Source organism: Mytilus edulis, chromosome 13 (genome assembly GCF_963676685.1).
Source record: "Mytilus edulis chromosome 13, xbMytEdul2.2, whole genome shotgun sequence".
Lineage (NCBI taxonomy): Eukaryota > Metazoa > Mollusca > Bivalvia > Mytilida > Mytilidae > Mytilus > Mytilus edulis.
This window is the reverse complement of record NC_092356.1, coordinates 16,076,030-16,095,077: the sequence shown is the minus strand read 5'-3', so window position 1 is coordinate 16,095,077 and position 19,048 is coordinate 16,076,030. Positions and strand designations below refer to the sequence as shown.

At 33.5% G+C, this 19,048-nt stretch overlaps 1 protein-coding gene across 1 annotated transcript in view; it reads right to left on the bottom strand.

Moving 5' to 3' along the window:
• Positions 1-447: 447 nt before the first annotated feature.
• Positions 448-19,048, bottom strand: part of LOC139500128 (uncharacterized) — a 63,105-nt gene continuing 44,504 nt past the window's right edge. Inside the window, exon 2 of the mRNA XM_071288866.1 lies at positions 448-521. Coding sequence (XP_071144967.1) covers positions 448-521 — 74 coding nt within the window. The remainder of the gene's footprint in view (positions 522-19,048) is intronic.

Sequence of the window (19,048 nt, the reverse complement as noted above, 5' to 3'; positions counted from 1 at the left end):
TTCTTCTATAGGGGTGATATGTAGATATCTCGAACTATTGTGTGGTAAAATTAGCAAGAAATTAAAGTTTCAAGCTGAAACCGCCTTAATCCACACCTGACAACAATCTACAATCACCGCAATAACAAGAAATATGTAAGCTTCTATTCATTGAGACTACCCCCATATATTTCCCAGAAAACGGGACTGAAGACAATAAGGATAGAGGCAGACCTCAATCAGGAGTACACAAGCTGACTCTACATATAAAAAAAATCTAGCGAATGTTATGTCAATGGTTGCTTGGAAAACTGGTGTTACATTCATAATAGTCAATCGAATATCTTTAGGGGGGAATGCAATAATGAAGTACTAGTAATAGATTTGTATGCTTCCTAGTGGATCCTCCATACCAAATATCAAGTGACTGACCGACAAATGGACGGACAGAGGTAAAACAATATGTCCCTATTCTTCGGAGAACCACCGAGCTATGATGGCAAGATCTCTCACAAATCTACAACAATCTCCTAACTTACGCACTAAGGGATTTATATTGCATATATGAGTGAATTTATAAAGCTACAGTTATAAAGCTGCAGCCGTAGTCATGCGAACATTTTATTTTGAATCTGTGTTTCTGTGTAAACCAATCTACAATCAAGACACCAGCACCTGTTGTAAAAATTATCTATATAGAAATATCAGGTAATATCTTAACTAAAAACATTGAAAGACATGGTGCTGGTAGTTGTGACATAAAGAAATACAGGAACACCACAAATAAATAATTGTTTTGCACATCGCCAATATGTCTAAGCCAATTGTACATGGTTTCAATAATGTGAAATTTAACTGCCTTACTTAAGAATTACTTTAACACTCCATAACACCAGCCCTGTCAAACGTGGTTAAGACGATGGAAATGTGAAGAGTAAAAGATAGACGGGCGGACCGACCGGTGGACGCAAAGTGAGACGAGACAGGTCAAAATTGCTCACCTGACCAATAATAATATTATGTTTTGCTAACGAAAATTTTTACTTTTACCAGCGATTTTTAATTGTCCTTTCATAATATCTGTTTTTTACTTTTTTTTTAATTTTCGGAGGTGGTGGCAGACTTATAACTGTGTTCGCCACAAACAACTAAACTCAGAATGAGATGCATTTACGAAGACATGTTTATTTTCTTGGGATGCCAAGCATGTAATACGGTACATAATTCGACTAAATTTTTAGGTTGCAAGTGAGAAAAAAAATATAGGCACAGAGATACAAATTTATAAACTAACATTTCGCTTGAAACAGTATTTCTATCTTTCATTACGGATATTATGAAAGAATCTCACCTGGCTGCCGACTTTTTTCTTGACCGTGCCATAATGAAATTGTGTAAGTGATCGAGTAAGGGATGTTTTGGAACTTAGATTATCAACGAAATTGATTATAAAAACCGCAAATACAATGTAATATTTGTTTTTACTTTAACTGCTAAAAAAAACTATTATAATTTGTCATCAAACGCAGCTCCGCGTTAGACACCTTCCTTCGAAATAATTTATAGAACTTTAATAAATCGTAGGTCAGTTGATAAGCATAATCAAGTTTATTCTGTTAAACTGACTTTTTTTTTATATATTTGAATGTTAAAAAAGATGTAAAGGTCTCTTCTGATACTTAAATAAGTTGAAAACAACCCATGCTTTGCAAATTTTAGGGGGGGGGGTGGCGCACACCCGCCACGCCCCCGTCTAAATCCGCCCCTGACGAGCGACCAAACAGGTCAATCTTAAACATCAAATCATCCCGTCTTTTTCTACTGAGTTCTTTGAGTTTCTCGTTTGCTTTTTTCTCTGGCTTATTTACGCATGACATAACACCTTAATTTCATGTTTTAATATATATATTATATATACGTGTGTCATGTGCATCAATATGCAATATGGGGTAAACGTCAAGGAAACAGCAATCTAGCAACATAAATACCAAAAGATATGTGTTTGGTTTGAATGGAAGCCAGATATATGCGAGTTTTTTTTTCACTCAACGAGATAGCATCCCAACGACAAAAATGTATTAAAACGAACTATGCACTCGGCTACTGTTCTTTTTTTTACACTCTTTTTAAAACCTCTTGCTACATTCAATTTGAAAGATAAAAAACAAAACTATATATCAAACGAAAACTGGATCAAGTGAGAAAAAAGCTTCTTTCATTAGTACAAATTATTGCTTCATTGCTTATTTCAGAGTTCGAAGCTTGGTCCGACTCCAAAACTATGTTTGACATTTTCCAGCCGAATGTCAGTAGTTTTCTCCTGGTGCACCAGCTTTCTTCACCATTATATAGCTGGTCGCCATGAAATAGCAAATAATAATAAAAGTGGCGTTAAAGACCAATAATGAATAAATCAATCATTGTATATATCAGACGTTTCACACACAGATCTTATCTTTTATTGAGCAAGAATCTATGCATTTGAAATTGAATTTGACAATAGGAATTTTCCAGCATCGTGTAATGATGAATCCCGATATGACTGTAATATGTGCCACTGGACACGAATCTTAATCATTGTGATCTTGTAATACGTAGAAGACTTGGAGAAAATTAAAGCAACTTAGCTTTCAACTGTTATCTACCATTCTAAAGAAAACCTAGGTATTTAGTAATACCTTAGAATTGCAAGGACCAAGCAACATAGAAGGGACCTATTTTTGAAGGTTGATGTGTCCATTATATTACATATGTGGCAACCTTTTGTAAAAGTCTTGTACTTAGTTAAACATTAGTTATTGTTTAAGTTCCATTGCTAACTTAAAGTCGACACCTTATAATGTAGAATATCTTTTTTGAATAGAAAAGGGTGTTTTAGATTTTTGACGATTGCAAAATTTCCGAGAAAGAATCGAGCAGTCCCTCTTCGAATGCAGCATTCACTATCTTAATAGATATGTCTTTGACAAGCAATACTGTGAACCACTGACAGTGTCTTTAAAGATCCAATGTGAAAAAATGTCAAAAATGGGTTACAGAGTATTGTCCCTGCTAAACTGAAGTGTGCATGTTTCAGGTCTGTGATTCCCAGTGAAGATAATTTTTTTTAGTTAAAACATTCGAGGAACACAGTCTGTAGAATGAAACAAAAGTTAAAGATGATGCTAGTCTTGGCGTAAACTCAAAAATTTATTTAATCGGAACTGGTTAGATATGAAATGAAGTCACAAGACACATGCGAAAAGTCGCTGCTTGAAAAGGCAGAGTTGCCCTTCGTACAACTTAAACACGTAGTCCAACAATGGCTCAATGATCTACATCATAATAAAAATATCACAAAGTTCACTATTAAAGAAATAACATGAATAAAACTTTTAGCCATTATAGATTTTTATATGTAAAAAAAACCCCACAGCATTAATAGCTTACCTTCATAAAAAATTACAGGAACTATATTCATAGACAACCGATTACGAGCGACCAAACAGGTCAATCTTAAACATCAAATCATCCCGTCTTTTTCTACTGAGTTCTTTGAGTTTCTCGTTTGCTTTTTTCTCTGGCTTATTTACGCATGACATAACACCTTAATTTCATGTTTTAATATATATATTATATATACGTGTGTCATGTGCATCAATATGCAATATGGGGTAAACGTCAAGGAAACAGCAATCTAGCAACATAAATACCAAAAGATATGTGTTTGGTTTGAATGGAAGCCAGATATATGCGAGGTTTTTTTTTTCACTCAACGAGATAGCATCCCAACGACAAAAATGTATTATAACGAACTATGCACTCGGCTACTGTTCTTTTTTTTTACACTCTTTTTAAAACCTCTTGCTATATTCAATTTGAAAGATAAAAAACAAAACTATCTATCAAACAAAAACTGGAAAATTTTCCAGCCGAATGTCAGTAGTTTTCTCCTGGTGCACCAGCTTTCTTCACCATTATATAGCTGGTCGCCATGAAATAGCAAATAATAATAAAAGTGGCGTTAAAGACCAATAATGAATAAATCAATCATTGTATATATCAGACGTTTCACACACAGATCTTATCTTTTATTGAGCAAGAATCTATGCATTTGAAATTGAATTTGACAATAGGAATTTTCCAGCATCGTGTAATGATGAATCCCGATATGACTGTAATATGTGCCACTGGACACGACTCTTAATCTTTGTGATCTTGTAATACGTAGAAGACTGGGAGAAAATTAAAGCAACTTAGCTTTCAACTGTTATCTACCATTCTAAAGAAAACCTAGGTATTTAGTAATACCTTAGAATTGCAAGGACCAAGCAACATAGAAGGGACCTATTTTTGAAGGTTGATGTGTCCATCATATTACATATGTGGCAACCTTTTGTAAAAGTCTTGTACTTAGTTAAACATTAGTTATTATTTAAGTTCCATTGCTAACTTAAAGTCGACACCTTATAATGTAGAATATCTTTTTTGAATAGAAAAGGGTGTTTTAGATTTTTGACGATTGCAAAATTTCCGAGAAAGAATCGAGCAGTCCCTCTTCGAATGCAGCATTCACTATCTTAATAGATATGTCTTTGACAAGCAATACTGTGAACCACTGACAGTGTCTTTAAAGATCCAATGTGAAAAAATGTCAAAAATGGATTACAGAGTATTGTCCCTGCTAAACTGAAGTGTGCATGTTTCAGCTCTGTGGTTCCCAGTGAAGATATATTTTTTTTAGTTAAAACATTCGAGGTACACAGTCTGTAGAATGAAACAAAAGTTAAAGATGATGCTAGTCTTGGCGTAAACTCAAAAATTTATTTAATCGGAACTGGTTAGATATGAAATGAAGTCACAAGACACATGCAAAAAGTCGCTGCTTGAAAAGGCAGAGTTGCCCTTCGTACAACTTAAACACGTAGTCCAACAATGGCTCAATGATCTACAGCATAATAAAAATATCACAAAGTTCACTATTAAAGAAATAACATGAATATTTTTGAAGGTTGATGTGTCCATCATATTACATATGTGGCAACCTTTTGTAAAAGTCTTGTACTTAGTTAAACATTAGTTATTATTTAAGTTCCATTGCTAACTTAAAGTCGACACCTTATAATGTAGAATATCTTTTTTGAATAGAAAAGGGTGTTTTAGATTTTTGACGATTGCAAAATTTCTGAGAAAGAATCGAGCAGTCCCTCTTCGAATGCAGCATTCACTATCTTAATAGATATGTCTTTGACAAGCAATACTGTGAACCACTGACAGTGTCTTTAAAGATCCAATGTGAAAAAATGTCAAAAATGGGTTACAGAGTATTGTCCCTGCTAAACTGAAGTGTGCATGTTTCAGGTCTGTGATTCCCAGTGAAGATATTTTTTTTAGTTAAAACATTCGAGGAACACAGTCTGTAGAATGAAACAAAAGTTAAAGATGATGCTAGTCTTGGCGTAAACTCAAAAATTTATTTAATCGGAACTGGTTAGATATGAAATGAAGTCACAAGACACATGCGAAAAGTCGCTGCTTGAAAAGGCAGAGTTGCCCTTCGTACAACTTAAACACGTAGTCCAACAATGGCTCAATGATCTACAGCATAATAAAAATATCACAAAGTTCACTATTAAAGAAATAACATAAATAAAACTTTTAACCATTATAGATTTTTATATGTAAAAAAAAACCCACCGCATTAATAGCTTACCTTCATAAAAAATTTCAGGAACTATATTCATAGACAACCGATTACGAGCGACCAAACAGGTCAATCTTAAACATCAAATCATCCCGTCTTTTTCTACTGAGTTCTTTGAGTTTCTCGTTTGCTTTTTTCTCTGGCTTATTTACGCATGACATAACACCTTAATTTCATGTTTTAATATATATATTATATATACGTGTGTCTTGTGCATCAATATGCAATATGGGGTAAACGTCAAGGAAACAGCAATCTAGCAACATAAATACCAAAAGATATGTGTTTGGTTTGAATGGAAGCCAGATATATGCGAGTTTTTTTTTTTCACTCAACGAGATAGCATCCCAACGACAAAAATGTATTAAAACGAACTATGCACTCGGCTACTGTTCTTTTTTTTTACACTCTTTTTAAAACCTCTTGCTATATTCAATTTGAAAGATAAAAAACAAAACTATCTATCAAACGAAAACTGGATCAAGTGAGAAAAAAGCTTCTTTCATTAGTACAAATTATTGCTTCATTGCTTATTTCAGAGTTCGAAGCTTGGTCCGACTCCAAAACTATGTTTGACATTTTCCAGCCGAATGTCAGTAGTTTTCTCCTGGTGCACCAGCTTTCTTCACCATTATATAGCTGGTCGCCATGAAATAGCAAATAATAATAAAAGTGGCGTTAAAGACCAATAATGAATAAATCAATCATTGTATATATCAGACGTTTCACACACAGATCTTATCTTTTATTGAGCAAGAATCTATGCATTTGAAATTGAATTTGACAATAGGAATTTTCCAGCATCGTGTAATGATGAATCCCGATATGACTGTAATATGTGCCACTGGACACGAATCTTAATCTTTGTGATCTTGTAATACGTAGAAGAATGGGAGAAATTAAAGCAACTTAGCTTTCAACTGTTATCTACCATTCTAAGGAAAACCTAGGTATTTAGTAATACCTTAGAATTGCAAGGACCAAGCAACATAGAAGGGACCTATTTTTGAAGGTTGATGTGTCCATTATAATACATATGTGGCAACCTTTTGTAAAAGTCTTGTACTTAGTTACACATTAGTTATTATTTAAGTTCCATTGCTGACTTAAAGTCGACACCTTATAATGTAGAATATCTTTTTTGAATAGAAAAGGGTGTTTTAGATTTTTGACGATTGCAAAATTTCCGAGAAAGAATCGAGCAGTCCCTCTTCGAATGCAGCATTCACTATCTTAATAGATATGTCTTTGACAAGCAATACTGTGAACCACTGACAGTGTCTTTAAAGATCCAATGTGAAAAAATGTCAAAAATGGGTTACAGAGTATTGTCCCTGCTAAACTGAAGTGTGCATGTTTCAGGTCTGTGATTCCCAGTGAAGATATTTTTTTTTAGTTAAAACATTCGAGGTACACAGTCTGTAGAATGAAACAAAAGTTAAAGATGATGCTAGTCTTGGCGTAAACTCAAAAATTTATTTAATCGGACCTGGTTAGATATGAATTGAAGTCACAAGACACATGCGAAAAGTCGCTGCTTGAAAAGGCAGAGTTGCCCTTCGTACAACTTAAACACGTAGTCCAACAATGGCTCAATGATCTACAGCATAATAAAAATATCACAAAGTTCACTATTAAAGAAATAACATGAATAAAACTTTTAGCCATTATAGATGTTTATATGTAAAAAAAACCCACAGCATTAATAGCTTACCTTCATAAAAAATTACAGGAACTATATTCATAGACAACCGATTACGAGCGACCAAACAGGTCAATCTTAAACATCAAATCATCCCGTCTTTTTCTACTGAGTTCTTTGAGTTTCTCGTTTGCTTTTTTCTCTGGCTTATTTACGCATGACATAACACCTTAATTTCATGTTTTAATATATATATTATATATACGTGTGTCTTGTGCATCAATATGCAATATGGGGTAAACGTCAAGGAAACAGCAATCTAGCAACATAAATACCAAAAGATATGTGTTTGGTTTGAATGGAAGCCAGATATATGCGAGTTTTTTTTTTCACTCAACGAGAAAGCATCCCAACGACAAAAATGTATTAAAACGAACTATGCACTCGGCTACTGTTCTTTTTTTTTACACTCTTTTTAAAACCTCTTGCTATATTCAATTTGAAAGATAAAAAACAAAACTATCTATCAAACGAAAACTGGATCAAGTGAGAAAAAAGCTTCTTTCATTAGTACAAATTATTGCTTCATTGCTTATTTCAGAGTTCGAAGCTTGGTCCGACTCCAAAACTATGTTTGACATTTTCCAGCCGAATGTCAGTAGTTTTCTCCTGGTGCACCAGCTTTCTTCACCATTATATAGCTGGTCGCCATGAAATAGCAAATAATAATAAAAGTGGCGTTAAAGACCAATAATGAATAAATCAATCATTGTATATATCAGACGTTTCACACACAGATCTTATCTTTTATTGAGCAAGAATCTATGCATTTGAAATTGAATTTGACAATAGGAATTTTCCAGCATCGTGTAATGATGAATCCCGATATGACTGTAATATGTGCCACTGGACACGAATCTTAATCTTTGTGATCTTGTAATACGTAGAAGAATGGGAGAAATTAAAGCAACTTAGCTTTCAACTGTTATCTACCATACTAAGGAAAACCTAGGTATTTAGTAATACCTTAGAATTGCAAGGACCAAGCAACATAGAAGGGACCTATTTTTGAAGGTTGATGTGTCCATTATAATACATATGTGGCAACCTTTTGTAAAAGTCTTGTACTTAGTTACACATTAGTTATTATTTAAGTTCCATTGCTGACTTAAAGTCGACACCTTATAATGTAGAATATCTTTTTTGAATAGAAAAGGGTGTTTTAGATTTTTGACGATTGCAAAATTTCCGAGAAAGAATCGAGCAGTCCCTCTTCGAATGCAGCATTCACTATCTTAATAGATATGTCTTTGACAAGCAATACTGTGAACCACTGACAGTGTCTTTAAAGATCCAATGTGAAAAAATGTAAAAATGGGTTACAGAGTATTGTCCCTGCTAAACTGAAGTGTGCATGTTTCAGCTCTGTGGTTCCCAGTGAAGATATATTTTTTTTTAGTTAAAACATTCGAGGTACACAGTCAGTAGAATGAAACAAAAGTTAAAGATGATGCTAGTCATTAATAGCTTACCTTCATAACAAATTACAGGAACTATATTCATAGACAACCGATTACGAGCGACCAAACAGGTCAATCTTAAACATCAAATCATCCCGTCTTTTTCTACTGAGTTCTTTGAGTTTCTCGTTTGCTTTTTTCTCTGGCTTATTTACGCATGACATAACACCTTAATTTCATGTTTTAATATATATATTATATATACGTGTGTCATGTGCATCAATATGCAATATGGGGTAAACGTCAAGGAAACAGCAATCTAGCAACATAAATACCAAAAGATATGTGTTTGGTTTGAATGGAAGCCAGATATATGCGAGTTTTTTTTTCACTCAACGAAATAGCATCCCAACGACAAAAATGTATTAAAACGAACTATGCACTCGGCTACTGTTCTTTTTTTACACTCTTTTTAAAACCTCTTGCTATATTCAATTTGAAAGATAAAAACAAAACTATCTATCAAACGAGAACTGGATCAAGTGAGAAAAAAGCTTCTTTCATTAGTACAAATTATTGCTTCATTGCTTATTTCAGAGTTCGAAGCTTGGTCCGACTCAAAAACTATGTTTGACATTTTCCAGCCGAATGTCAGTAGTTTTCTCCTGGTGCACCAGCTTTCTTCACCATTATATAGCTGGTCGCCATGAAATAGCAAATAATAATAAAAGTGGCGTTAAAGACCAATAATGAATAAATCAATCATTGTATATATCAGACGTTTCACACACAGATCTTATCTTTTATTGAGCAAGAATCTATGCATTTGAAATTGAATTTGACAATAGGAATTTTCCAGCATCGTTTAATGATGAATCCCGATATGACTGTAATATGTGCCACTGGACACGAATCTTAATCTTTGTGATCTTGTAATACGTAGAAGACTGGGAGAAAATTAAAGCAACTTAGCTTTCAACTGTTATCTACCATTCTAAAGAAAACCTAGGTATTTAGTAATACCTTAGAATTGCAAGGACCAAGCAACATAGAAGGGACCTATTTTTGAAGGTTGATGTGTCCATCATATTACATATGTGGCAACCTTTTGTAAAAGTCTTGTACATAGTTAAACATTAGTTATTATTTAAGTTCCATTGCTAACTTAAAGTCGACACCTTATAATGTAGAATATCTTTTTTGAATAGAAAAGGGTGTTTTAGATTTTTGACGATTGCAAAATTTCCGAAAAAGTCCCTCTTCGAATGCAGCATTCACTATCTTAATAGATATGTCTTTGACAAGCAATACTGTGTACCACTGACAGTGTCTTTAAAGATCCAATGTGAAAAAATGTCAAAAATGGAATACAGAGTATTGTCCCTGCTAAACTGAAGTGTGCATGTTTCAGCTCTGTGGTTCCCAGTGAAGATATATTTTTTTTTAGTTAAAACATTCGAGGTACACAGTCTGTAGAATGAAACAAAAGTTAAAGATGATGCTAGTCTTGGCGTAAACTCAAAAATTTATTTAATCGGAACTGGTTAGATATGAAATGAAGTCACAAGACACATGCGAAAAGTCGCTGCTTGAAAAGGCAGAGTTGCCCTTCGTACAACTTAAACACGTAGTCCAACAATGGCTCAGACGTTACGCACGGTATTGCGTCGCAAGACGTAACATGTATCATTGACAAATTTGACGCCAGAAACTAACTTTCACATTTTGTTATCAAGAGCGGAGTACCTACTCGGTCGACTTTTATCAAATAAATACCATAAGCTGAAGAAATGTTTCAAAATTTATCATGTATAAGACAATTAATTACGTAAGGATCGTTTTTATTTTCTGATCTGCGATTAGATGAAAACAAATGCAAATTTTTCCAATTTTATTTTGGATAGAAAACATAGCAACCTTAAAAAAATCTTGCTTCCGGAGGGACACATGAGAAGATAAATTTAGCCTGAACATTTTTTTGACAAATTGACATAAACATTTATGGTATTTATTTCATTAAAATCGGTCATATAATAATTTAGCAATATTTCTTTTTATAATGATTTTAGTTGAAATGATTTTTTTGTTGTTGAACTCATTTTGTCCAATATCTTTATGTGTCTGTGCGAGTTTTCCGACTATTTCTCTATCTTTTCAGCACTGATGGTTTCATTTTACAAATACGTATTTATATAGTTGTTTAAAATTTATAAGACCATTGTAACTCGGATTCTAATCTGTTTCTAATCTATAAAGGTGTTTTAAATTTGCGTGAAAACGTTTGTCCATAAGAAATTATCCCTCGGCCCATCCCCCTTTCCCCGTGTGTCTATAAAGGGTTTATTCCTTATGTGTGTATGTTTTTCTAATCTGAGTGTTATTTTGATTCAGAAGACCATTTTTGAATGAACATTTCCCGGCATCATTTTAACTGCCTAAACAGTTCGTAACTAGTGTGTATTTGTATAAAAGACGCCACTGTGCAGAAACGTCAAAATGACACCATTGGACATAATGGCTAGACATAGGGAATGCTTTCCGAAAAAAAATGTAAGGTCATAATGTTTGTGAAAACACCCGACTCATTTAGCCATTTGTATGAACTTATAGTTTGTATCTTATAAATATGTTAGTTTTGTATTATAAATGCACATTTAGTATTTATGCAACATGTTTCACCTAAGGAATGGACAAAAATAACGTTTGGACATTGTGGCTAGACATTCGATTTTTAAAAATTCAGCTTCAAGAAAAAGTTTTTTTTTACATTTGAAACTTTGAAAATGTTTATCTTTTTCTGAACTTTCTATTTAGTATAGTTTTAATATGATTTGATTATTTTATAGGGATAATAATAAAACTGAAATTTTGATAAACTTTCCTCAAAACTCATTAAGACAGGTTCCTCTGCTGAATATTTCGTTGAAGGCTTGCTTCAAATTTCAGCCAATACCAAAAAACGGATATGATGTTATAATATAAATCTAGTAGGAAGCTGATATACTAAATTTCGCAGATTAGTGACATGACAAAATTACAACGGAACATAGAGAAATGCATTTTATTTAATCTGAAATGTTACGCCGGACATGCAGTTTTTAACGCAAAAGTAAGATTTGCGAGTTCAATAAAATAAATGTATGGTGCAAAAATTTATAGAATTAACTTGAAATAAGAAAAACATGTCCGGGCCTTTCTGTAGATATATGGATGTTGGTGATTTCATTTCTTTATAGGCAAATGGTTGCTGTTTTAAAATCATATAATAACGTAATTTTAATCCGAACGCATTACCGTGCGTAACGTCTCAATGATCTACAGCATAATAAAAATATCACAAAGTTCACTATTAAAGAAATAACATGAATAAAACTTTTAGGCATTATAGATTTTTATATGTAAAAAAAACCCCACAGCATTATTAGATTACCTTCATAAAAAATTACAGGAACTATATTCATAGACAACCGATTACGAGCGACCAAACAGGTCAATCTTAAACATCAAATCATCCCGTCTTTTTCTACTGAGTTCTTTGAGTTTCTCGTTTGCTTTTTTCTCTGGCTTATTTACGCATGACATAACACCTTAATTTCATGTTTTAATATATATATTATATATACGTGTGTCATGTGCATCAATATGCAATATGGGGTAAACGTCAAGGAAACAGCAATCTAGCAACATAAATACCAAAAGATATGTGTTTGGTTTGAATGGAAGCCAGATATATGCGAGTTTTTTTTTCACTCAACGAGATAGCATCCCAACGACAAAAATGTATTAAAACGAACTATGCACTCGGCTACTGTTCTTTTTTTTTACACTCTTTTTAAAACCTCTTGCTATATTCAATTTGAAAGATAAAAAACAAAACTATCTATCAAACGAAAACTGGATCAAGTGAGAAAAAAGCTTCTATCATTAGTACAAATTATTGCTTCATTGCTTATTTCAGAGTTCGAAGCTTGGTCCGACTCCAAAACTATGTTTGACATTTTCCAGCCGAATGTCAGTAGTTTTCTCCTGGTGCACCAGCTTTCTTCACCATTATATAGCTGGTCGCCATGAAATAGCAAATAATAATAAAAGTGGCGTTAAAGACCAATAATGAATAAATCAATCATTGTATATATCAGACGTTTCACACAGATCTTATCTTTTATTGAGCAAGAATCTATGCATTTGAAATTGAATTTGACAATAGGAATTTTCCAGCATCGTGTAATGATGAATCCCGATATGACTGTAATATGTGCCACTGGACACGAATCTTAATCTTTGTGATCTTGTAATACGTAGAAGACTGGGAGAAAATTAAAGCAACTTAGCTTTCAACTGTTATCTACCATTCTAAAGAAAACCTAGGTATTTAGTAATACCTTAGAATTGCAAGGACCAAGCAACATAGAAGGGACCTATTTTTGAAGGTTGATGTGTCCATCATATTACATATGTGGCAACCTTTTGTATAAGTCTTTTACGTAGTTAAACATTAGTTATTATTTAAGTTCCATTGCTAACTTAAAGTCGACACCTTATAATGTAGAATATCTTTTTTGAATAGAAAAGGGTGTTTTAGATTTTTGACGATTGCAAAATTTCCGAGAAAGAATCGAGCAGTCCCTCTTCGAATGCAGCATTCACTATCTTAATAGATATGTCTTTGACAAGCAATACTGTGAACCACTGACAGTGTCTTTAAAGATCCAATGTGAAAAAATGTCAAAAATGGGTTACAGAGTATTGTCCCTGCTAAACTGAAGTGTGCATGTTTCAGTTCTGTGGTTCCCAGTGAAGATATATTTTTTTTATTTAAAACATTCGAGGTACACAGTCTGTAGAATGAAACAAAAGTAAAAGATGATGCTAGTCTTGGCGTAAACTCAAAAATTTATTTAATCGGAACTGGTTGGATATGAAATGAAGTCACAAGACACATGCGAAAAGTCGCTGCTTGAAAAAGCAGAGTTGCCCTTCGTACAACTTAAACACGTAGTCCAACAATGGCTCAATGATCTACAGCATAATAAAAATATCACAAAGTTCACTATTAAAGAAATAACACGAATAAAACTTTTAGCCATTATAGATTTTTATATGTAAAAAAAACCCACAGCATTAATAGCTTACCTTCATAAAAAATTACAGGAACTATATTCATAGACAACCGATTACGAGCGACCAAACAGGTCAATCTTAAACATCAAATCATCCCGTCTTTTTCTACTGAGTTCTTTGAGTTTCTCGTTTGCTTTTTTCTCTGGCTTATTTACGCATGACATAACACCTTAATTTCATGTTTTAATATATATATTATATATACGTGTGTCATGTGCATCAATATGCAATATGGGGTAAACGTCAAGGAAACAGAAATCTAGCAACATAAATACCAAAAGATATGTGTTTGGTTTGAATGGAAGCCAGATATATGCGAGTTTTTTTTTCACTCAACGAGATAGCATCCCAACGACAAAAATGTATTAAAACGAACTATGCACTCGGCTACTGTTCTTTTTTTTTACACTCTTTTTAAAACCTCTTGCTATATTCAATTTGAAAGATAAAAAACAAAACTATCTATCAAACGAAAACTGGATCAAGTGAGAAAAAAGCTTCTTTCATTAGTACAAATCATTGCTTCATTGCTTATTTCAGAGTTCGAAGCTTGGTCCGACTCCAAAACTATGTTTGACATTTTCCAGCCGAATGTCAGTAGTTTTCTCCTGGTGCACCAGCTTTCTTCGCCATTATATAGCTGGTCGCCATGAAAAAGCAAATACTAATAAAAGTGGCGTTAAAGACCAATAATGAATAAATCAATCATTGTATATATCAGACGTTTCACACACAGATCTTATCTTTTATTGAGCAAGAATCTATGCATTTGAAATTGAATTTGACAATAGGAATTTTCCAGCATCGTGTAATGATGAATCCCGATATGACTGTAATATGTGCCACTGGACACGAATCTTAATCTTTGTGATCTTGTAATACGTAGAAGACTGGGAGAAAATTAAAGCAACTTAGCTTTCAACTGTTATCTACCATTCTAAAGAAAACCTAGGTATTTAGTAATACCTTAGAATTGCAAGGACTAAGCAACATAGAAGGGACCTATTTTTGAAGGTTGATGTGTCCATCATATTACATCTGTTGAAACCTTTTGTAAAAGTCTTGTACTTAGTTAAACATTAGTTATTATGTAAGTTCCATTGCTAACTTAAAGTCGACACCTTATAATGTAGAATATCTTTTTTGAATAGAAAAGGGTGTTTTAGATTTTTGACGATTGCAAAATTTCCGAGAAAGAATCGAGCAGTCCCTCTTCGAATGCAGCATTCACTATCTTAATAGATATGTCTTTGACAAGCAATACTGTGAACCACTGACAGTGTCTTTAAAGATCCAATGTGAAAAAATGTCAAAAATGGGTTACAGAGTATTGTCCCTGCTAAACTGAGATGTGCATGTTTCAGCTCTGTGGTTCCCAGTGAAGATATATATTTTTTTTAGTTAAAACATTCGAGGTACACAGTCTGTAGAATGAAACAAAAGTTAAAGATGATGCTAGTCTTGGCGTAAACTCAAAAATTTATTTAATCGGAACTGGTTAGATATGAAATGAAGTCACAAGACACATGCGAAAAGTCGCTGCTTGAAAAGGCAGAGTTGCCCTTCGTACAACTTAAACACGTAGTCCAACAATGGCTCAATAATCTACAGCATAATAAAAATATCACAAAGTTCACTATTAAAGAAATAACATGAATAAAACTTTTAGCCATTATAGATTTTTATATGTAAAAAAAACCCCACAGCATTAATAGCTTACCTTCATAAAAAAATACAGGAACTATATTCATAGACAACCGATTACGAGCGACCAAACAGGTCAATCTTAAACATCAAATCATCCCGTCTTTTTCTACTGAGTTCTTTGAGTTTCTCGTTTGCTTTTTTCTCTGGCTTATTTACGCATGACATAACACCTTAATTTCATGTTTTAATATATATATTATATATACGTGTGTCATGTGCATCAATATGCAATATGGGGTAAACGTCAAGGAAACAGCAATCTAGCAACATAAATACCAAAAGATATGTGTTTGGTTTGAATGGAAGCCAGATATATGCGAGTTTTTTTTTCACTCAACGAGATAGCATCCCAACGACAAAAATGTATTAAAACGAACTATGCACTCGGCTACTGTTATTTTTTTTACACTCTTTTTAAAACCTCTTGCTATATTCAATTTGAAAGATAAAAAACAAAACATTCTATCAAACGAAAACTGGATCAAGTGAGAAAAAAGCTTCTTTCATTAGTACAAATTATTGCTTCATTGCTTATTTCAGAGTTCGAAGCTTGGTCCGACTCCAAAACTATGTTTGATATTTTCCAGCCGAATGTCAGTAGTTTTCTCCTGGTGCACCAGCTTTCTTCACCATTATATAGCTGGTCGCCATGAAATAGCAAATAATAATAAAAGTGGCGTTAAAGACCAATAATGAATAAATCAATCATTGTATATATCAAACGTTTCACACACAGATCTTATCTTTTATTGAGCAAAAATCTATGCATTTGAAATTGAATTTGACAATAGGAATTTTCCAGCATCGTGTAATGATGAATCCCGATATGACTGTAATATGTGCCACTGGACACGAATCTTAATCTTTGTGATCTTGTAATACGTAGAAGACTGGGAGAAAATTAAAGCAACTTAGCTTTCAACTGTTATCTACCATTCTAAAGAAAACCTAGGTATTTAGTAATACCTTAGAATTGCAAGGACCAAGCAACATAGAAGGGACCTATTTATCAAGGTTGATGTGTCCATCATATTACATATGTGGCAACCTTTTGTAAAAGTCTTGTACGTAGTTAAACATTAGTTATTATTTAAGTTCCATTGCTAACTTAAAGTCGACACCTTATAATGTAGAATATCTTTTTTGAATAGAAAAGGGTGTTTTAGATTTTTGACGATTGCAAAATTTCCGAGAAAGAATCGAGCAGTCCCTCTTCGAATGCAGCATTCACTATCTTAATAGATATGTCTTTGACAAGCAATACTGTGAACCACTGACAGTGTCTTTAAAGATCCAATGTGAAAAAATGTCAAAAATGGGTTACAGAGTATTGTCCCTGCTAAACTGAAGTGTGCATGTTTCAGCTCTGTGGTTCCCAGTGAAGATATATTTTTTTTTAGTTAAAACATTCGAGGTACACAGTCTGTAGAATGAAACAAAAGTTAAAGATGATGCTAGTCTTGGCGTAAACTCAAAAATTTATTTAATCGGAACTGGTTAGATATGAAATGAAGTCACAAGACACATGCGAAAAGTCGCTGCTTGAAAAGGCAGAGTTGCCCTTCGTACAACTTAAACACGTAGTCCAACAATGGCTCAATGATCTACAGCATAATAAAAATATCACAAAGTTCACTATTAAAGAAATAACATGAATAAAACTTTTAGCCATTATAGATTTTTATATGTAAAAAAAACCCACAGCATTAATAGCTTACCTTCATAAAAAATTACAGGAACTATATTCATAGACAACCGATTACGAGCGACCAAACAGGTCAATCTTAAACATCAAATCATCCCGTCTTTTTCTACTGAGTTCTTTGAGTTTCTCGTTTGCTTTTTTCTCTGGCTTATTTACGCATGACATAACACCTTAATTTCATGTTTTAGTATATATATTATATATACGTGTGTCTTGTGCATCAATATGCAATACGGGGTAAACGTCAAGGAAACAGCAATCTAGCAACATAAATACCAAAAGATATGTGTTTGGTTTGAATGGAAGCCAGATATATGCGAGTTTTTTTTCCCTCAACGAGATAGCATCCCAACGACAAAAATGTATTAAAACGAACTATGCACTCGGCTACTGTTCTTTTTTTTTACACTCTTTTTAAAACCTCTTGCTATATTCAATTTGAAAGATAAAAAACAAAACTATCTATCAAATGAAAACTGGATCAAGTGAGAAAAAAGCTTCTTTCATTAGTACAAATTATTGCTTCATTGCTTATTTCAGAGTTCGAAGCTTGGTCCGACTCCAAAACTATGTTTGACATTTTCCAGCCGAATGTCAGTAGTTTTCTCCTGGTGCACCAGCTTTATTCACCATTATATAGCTGGTCGCCATGAAATAGCAATTATAATAAAAGTGGCGTTAAAGACCAATAATGAATAAATCAATCATTGTATATATCAGACGTTTCACACAGATCTTATCTTTTATTGAGCAAGAATCTATGCATTTGAAATTGAATTTGACAATAGGAATTTTCCAGCATCGTGTAATGATGAATCCCGATATGACTGTAATATGTGCCACTGGACACGAATCTTAATCTTTGTGACCTTGTAATACGTAGAAGACTGGGAGAAAATTAAAGCAACTTAGCTTTCAACTGTTATCTACCATTCTAAAGAAAACCTAGGTATTTAGTAATACCTTAGAATTGCAAGGACCAAGCAACATAGAAGGGACCTATTTTTGAAGGTTGATGTGTCCATCATATTACATAAGTGGCAACCTTTTGTAAAAGTCTTGTACTTAGTTAAACATTAGTTATTATTTAAGTTCCATTGCTAACTTAAACGGGTGCCACATGTGGAGCAGGATCTGCTTACCCTTCCGGAGCACCTGAGATCACCCCTAGTTTTTGGTGGGGTTCGTGTTGTTTATTCTTTAGTTTTCTATGTTGTGTCGTGTGTACTATTGTTTTTCTGTTTGTCTTTTTTATTTTTAGCCATGGCGTTGTCAGTTTGTTTTAGATTTATGAGTTTGACTGTCCATTTGGTATCTTTCGTCCCTCTTTTAAAGTCGACACCTTATAATGTAGAATATCTTTTTTGAATAGAAAAGGGTGTTTTAGATTTTTGACGATTGCAAAATTTCCGAGAAAGAATCGAGCAGTCCCTCTTCGAATGCAGCATTCACTATCTTAATAGATATGTCTTTGACAAGCAATACTGTGAACCACTGACAGTGTCTTTAAAGATCCAATGTGAAAAAATGTCAAAAATGGGTTACAGAGTATTGTCCCTGCTAAACTGAAGTGTGCATCTTTCAGCTCTGTGGTTCCCAGTGAAGATATATTTTTTTTAGTTAAAACATTCGAGGTACACAGTCTGTAGAATGAAACAAAAGTAAAAGATGATGCTAGTCTTGGCGTAAACTCAAAAATTTATTTAATCGGAACTGGTTAGATATGAAATGAAGTCACAAGACACATGCGA